Genomic DNA, 6,119 nt, shown 5'->3' with positions numbered 1-6,119 from the left:
AATAATAATAAGGTAAATCATACTGGGAATAAAAAAGGTGCAGAGGGAAGAAAAAATCTTATCATATGCCCTTATTTTCAAAAAATAACTTCAACAAACAAACTCAAGTGTGAACGATCTTGTAAAAGTCTAACTTAGGATGAAATAAGCCTTTCCCACATCTCTCATACACAAGGTTATGAGGAAATATTTTACCAAGGGGTTTCTCACTTTTCGTTAATATCTTGACTGTGCGAAGTGAAAATGACTGAAATGAATGAAAACTCAGATGAGTTCAATCTGATCCATAATGTCTATGCAATTATTTATTTACACAAATTAAACAAATCATGAGTTACAACTTAATTGTGGGTAGTCAGTTTCCTATAAYAAGCTTTCAAAATTCTGAATCACGAACAGAGGAGATTATTCTGTCCATTATCTGATTAAGAGAACTGAGTGGTTCTCTTCCACGGTTAGAATGATCTGTCATGGCCTAAATAGAGTTCAGTTTGTAACAGAGTTCCTGTCCTCTTGTCTGGCCTGTCCGAGGCCTGCTTMGAGGCAGTAAATCTTGTTTCTTCACTCGAGGTGACCCCTACAATCTAATAAAAAAACACAAACGAAACAGCAGGTATCCTTCATATCTTTTTTCCACTAAATTATATAATATCCCAAGATTTGAAGGCATATGAACCAAAAGATGTATAGTTTCTTCTTTTTGCCAACAGAGATCAGTTTTTTATCATTTTGTGGTGAGACATATAGGAGTTGTTGGTTCAAATATTGAAAATATATCTCAATATGTCACTCAGAGTATGTGAGCCTATTCCCAGAACAAGCCTGAGCTTAATATATTTAAATTTGATTTGGTTATAATAATAATAATAATAATAATAATAATAATAATAATAATAATAATTATTATTATTATTATTATCAAGTCAGTTTGCTGTGGCAAATTAGACTGATTAGAAAGATAATCAGATAGTTGCTCAACTAATAGTGACAAGTTTCTCTGTTCATGAAATTTGCCTGTTTACCACACGAGCCAAACTTAAGAAAGAAAATATCTTCCATAACAACCACCGGAAGTCTAAGATTAAAGTTTGACAAGATGTTTTGAAAAAAGAAAAGCACACCACAGAAAACTAAAGGAAAAAAATAGTAACAACATTAAACTTTCTTACTTTCGCCTGGTAATGGCCCAGGTCCTTTTTAAAATTTCGTATTTGTCCCTTTGTAGTTGAAAAACCCTGCTGTGGGTAAAACTGAATGAGCTCTAATAAACCAAAATTAAAGACCAACACAGAGCATTTAAATGATACAGCAGTTTTTATTTCACTTCTGTTTCTATTCATGTGGAATATGACGTTAATGCTGTCTAAAACTAATGACATTGACAAACTGTGACAATAAAGAAGAACACTTTAATGAYGTTCAAACAGTCAACAAAAAATGTTTTCTTATGAAATATCACTTCTTTTTACTTCACATAATATTTTTAGAGGGTTCTCTCCTACACTGCCACATTTCAGGTATCAGGAAGCGATACCTGCTTTTTTATTTTTATTTACACATTCTGATGAGGTGGTGAAGGTTTCAGATTCCACTTCTCTTGATTTCATTTTACATCAGTTTTTTAACAAATAAAAACTTTACAAAAATATGTTATCACTATAAAAAAGTAGTCATTATAAAAAAGCCCCAAAGGAAAACCAAAATCGATGATGTGAYGACACAAAAATAAAAAGATAAAAAACAGGATCATCTGCAGCGCTGGTTGACTCTCAGCCTCCCGTCACCTTTGTCACCACCTGGAGCTGAGACCTGTTCTTGATGTTATATTCAGACAGTGGAGCAGAGTCCAGGTCCAGAGGCTTGCCTTCATGGATCAGACTCAAGTTCTCACCTGATCCTAATCCTGCAAACAAAGCGAGAGGCAAAAATATTTCATGCTTAAAGAGAACAGGACAAAGTGACTTTTACAATATCCAGCAGTATATTAGTGAAGGCATTTGTTTTAACTTTCTGTCAGCAGCTGATTGTTACCTTTCTTTGCTGATTTTTTAAATATAAAATTTCATAATTTGGTTATTTAAGCCTTATGTGCAGTATAATAAATTAAAACTATTGACATTGACGTTGACTCTACTAATAAACTCTTAATATAAGGGACACCGTCATTATTAACATTAATACTAAAAGGATCATTAAGTACGTTGGTCATGAAAGTTCATCTCCTGAGTTATTCATTAATTACAGTAATAACTGGTAGAATATACTAATAAGACTTACATCTGTTTATCGTCAATATATTTGACTGTATCTTTGACATCCTCCCTTAAATGTTGCTCCCAATAAATCTTTCTGTTTATYTCCTCAACCACAGTAATAAGCATACTTTTCTGCCCTGGTTGCAAAACTTAGATTTTAAAAACAGATGAATTACCTGAGTTGAGAAACTCCTGCAGTACTCTCATCTTCAGCTGATGAACTGTCTTGTGTCCCAGCTTGATGTGACATGTGCCCGTCTTCTGCTGCTGGACAACCCTGTTTTTCAGTTTGCCAGGGCAGGGTGTGAACAGCTTCCTCTCTCCAGTGGGGGAGGTGAGAAGAAGTTTAGCTTTGCACATCCTTGGTGTTGGTCAGTCTCTGATGATTGGTGTGGCTTCAGGCTTTAAATATAGTGAGAGAGTTAGGTGGGTCTAGCCTACTATCACTTTCTTATTGACTACGTCACCATGATCTGATGTTTATGTAGGCCCTATATTTGTGGGAATTTATGAACATTTTAACTTAAGACCTGCTTGACTGTATCCACTTTCTTTYTCAAAACTCCACAAATGATCACCTTTATTTCCAGAAAATTCTGCTTCACTTGCAAGAAAATATCTGACTGATCCAGGATGGGYTAATTAAACTAAACTGGTTAAAGTTTTGATGATTTTGCAAACTGTCAGTAGTAAAAGCTGGATTCAGATTTCAGAAAGAGAGATGCAGAACATTAAACACTGACGTGAGTCGAGGATCACTTGTCAGTTTTGCATTATTACAAGATGACCAACATGATGTTTGTGGTTGTTTGTTTATTGTTATGGATTCAGTTTAATTTAGTCTCCCATCTAGCCCTCACAGTTGGCCTCTTTGGGTCTTTACTCRTAAATTTGTGACATATAGGCTTCATTTTTTGTCATTATACCATTGGTGTTGTGTTGCCAGTATCAGTTAAAAAAGAAAACAAACAAGATCTTGTGTCATCAGAATGTAAATAGACAAAGGTTTTGTGCAGCATGAAAGTCCCGTGTTGTTTACTTTCACTATCTCTTTAAACAGAAGAAATCACGTTACTTCATGTAAAAGGTAATYACGTGATTTATTATTATTATTAGACAAACTGAGTCACGTGTGGAAAAGGGATTCTGCAGACTAATMTGTTGTTTTTGTTCAACACAAAATSTGTTAGAAGGGAAATGTGTCTCTTTTGTTGCTGTGATGGGTTTTATTTCATCAAGATAAGCTACTTTCTTTTCTTCTCTTGTAAAAAAAATCTAACAAACAAGCTGAGAGTAAAACAGACTSTGATCAGATCGACCTGCGGCAGGTTGAGGAGACTCGTCATTCAGCTCTCTGTGCAGGTAAAATATTTTATCTAAAGAAACTCAGAAGTGTTTTTATCTGCTTTTATTTTGTCAATGAACACATTTTATTTGATCTGCTCAGTCAAGTGTGTTACATATTTTTATACAATTAACACGTCCAAACCATCTCAGTTTGGTCTCTTTAACTTTATCTCCTGGGTTCTACCTCTGATTATCTCATCTCTCCATATGGAGAGCATTTTCAGTTGCTGCTCCGGAAWGAGCTACCTCTACACGTCAGGCAGGCCTGTTTTTAAAACTAATCTTAAAACTTATTTTGATTCACTGGCTTTTAACACTGTTTGAGATCTTGGTCTGTTTTAGCTGTTTTTTGCTTGTTTTTAGTGTTTGAAGGTTTTTAGTGTTGATTTGTTTTATTGTTTTTCGRCCCCTCATGTAYAGCACTTTGTGTCAGTGGCCGCTGTTTTAAAGCGCTTTATAAATAAAGTTGATTTGATTTGATTTGATCTCCTGAAACTAAAAAATAAGAGGTTTCATTTTTTTGTTGTTTTTTTTTACATGAGATGCAGCAGCTACTAAGGATGGGATCAAACAGCTCTGCTCCAGCTCCGACTCTGACTAAGTCTACGATTCTGGCTCCRGCTTCGGCTTTGACTCTGACTACGACTACGACTCCAGCTCCAGTTTCAGCTCCACAGAAGTGTTATGACCCAAATGATTCTACTCTGAAGTTTGTGGACAGAGAGGATGAATTAGACTGTAAGTACTGATGTTAGTTTCTGACTTCTTATAAACTAATTAATCATGTTGAGAACCCACACAGTGCACTAATACTTGGCCCAGATATCACAAAGAATGACAGCCCTTTGGTTTGTATTTTACACTTTTTGCAGCCATATGGTTTAAACAGAGGAAGAGAGTCTTATCAATGCGCTCCTTCTCTCTGTAATATAAACAAAGTTGGTTATGTTCAAAAGTCTGACATAAAAGTACMGCCTCCAGGGACGTGATCAAGAAGTCAGAGGTGTATGTTAAGAGGTTGAATCTTCATTATTAGTACAGTCTCTCCCTTAGATTCAGCCTGGGACAGCCTAGGCTCTTGAGAGTGATTGTTGTTGTTTTTGTTCTCATTAAACCCAAAGCCTTTGTCTCTGAGGCCTGCTGCTGCGGGCCTGATTGGAGTCAGAGATTGAGAGTAAAACTTTCTGGAAGAGAACCAACAGGTTTTCTGCTATTTTATCCAGACTTACAATTGAATTATTATGGGCTTCTTACACAATGATGAAATGTGTCTTCTGCATTTGACCCATCAGACATCRGATACAMCCAATCSGWGCAGCAGGCAGCTATGTGAGTGCCCGGGGCGCTGCTAGGGATTGGGTAATTTGCTCAAGGACACTATGATGTGTGGGCATGGCGGGGAATCAAACCTGTGAGTTACAGGTTCCAAGTTGGCTGCGCTACCACTGCACCACAACTGCCCAAAGTCAACCTCCAAAATAATGTCATGCAATATTATGAGACATCCCGCTCAGAGTACAGCATGTGTTGTGAATGACTCCCAGTTTCTACCACATCAAATTTTGTCTCAGCATCTGTCAAACTGACTGAGTTGYAGACATTTTTGTGTGGGCTAAGGTCATTTAGCTGAGTGGTAAACATACATATWGTCAATTAATATTTCCTGAAATGTTTAATAAATAAAGACAATATGAATGGTGAAGTTGTTGGATGCAACATGAAAATAACATTGTGTATTTGTTTCTTCAGTTTTGTGTGAAGGCTTCCCGTCTCTGAGAGCTCAGATGTCCTGTGGTCACGCTGTGACCCCGATGTCTCTCACCAAATGGTGTCTCCAGCAGCTGGAAGAGGTTCTGTCAACTAAACTGAACTGTTTGGACTTGTCTTCATATAAGATTCTGGTGATTTTTTTTTTTTTAACATTTTAAAGGGTGAAAGCAGATTTACGTGTGGTCAGTTTGGTTGTGATGCTGAGTGGTCTTATACAGAGGTCTGTAAGATGGCTCTCCTGACTCCTTTGGAGAGAAGATACTTTAGGAAAATCATGGCCCAGAATGCTTCTACAGGCAGAGAAGTATGTACCTTTGAGTGGAGCACTTTTATTTTTACTCTGAATTTAGATTTAAAAGRTAATAATCAGTCTCTTGTTTTCCTCCACCTCTCAGTGTCCTGGATGCAAGACCCGAACTGTGAGACAGAGCGACAACAACCTTTGTGTCCTCTGCMAAGTCTGTACAGTGAAGAAAGGACACGTCTATGAGTTCTGCTGGCAGTGTCWGAGGGAGTGGAAAGGTCCGAAGCCTCGCTCAGACCGCTGTGGAAACATCAGCTGCTATAACTCGGTGCTGGAAACACTRCAGACCTGCCCAGACATCGTCTTTGAGTCTGTGGAGGGAGTGACAGGGTGCCCCTCCATCCGAGCCTGTCCCACCTGTGGCACACTGCAGGAGCATCGAGGAACTGGTTGTAAATACATCAGATGTTCTCGATGCAGGGTCAGGTATTGTTTTGTGTGTC

At 37.5% G+C, this 6,119-nt stretch overlaps 1 protein-coding gene across 1 annotated transcript; it reads left to right on the top strand.

The window, feature by feature from the left end:
• Positions 1-3,531: 3,531 nt before the first annotated feature.
• Positions 3,532-5,927, top strand: LOC106526452 (uncharacterized; the record flags this gene model as incomplete). Its single annotated transcript, XM_014021065.1, is given in 5 exon segments — positions 3,532-3,617; positions 4,145-4,340; positions 5,352-5,452; positions 5,533-5,676; positions 5,768-5,927. Coding segments are annotated over 4 exon segments (601 nt in total), but the record flags the coding sequence as incomplete, so codon positions are not given.
• Positions 5,928-6,119: the final 192 nt, after the last annotated feature.

The sequence above is a fragment of the Austrofundulus limnaeus genome, unplaced genomic scaffold (assembly GCF_001266775.1).
Source record: "Austrofundulus limnaeus strain Quisiro unplaced genomic scaffold, Austrofundulus_limnaeus-1.0 Scaffold276, whole genome shotgun sequence".
Taxonomy (NCBI): domain Eukaryota; kingdom Metazoa; phylum Chordata; class Actinopteri; order Cyprinodontiformes; family Rivulidae; genus Austrofundulus; species Austrofundulus limnaeus.
Note: the sequence above shows the minus strand (reverse complement) of the source record. Positions and strands in the feature narration are given on the sequence as shown.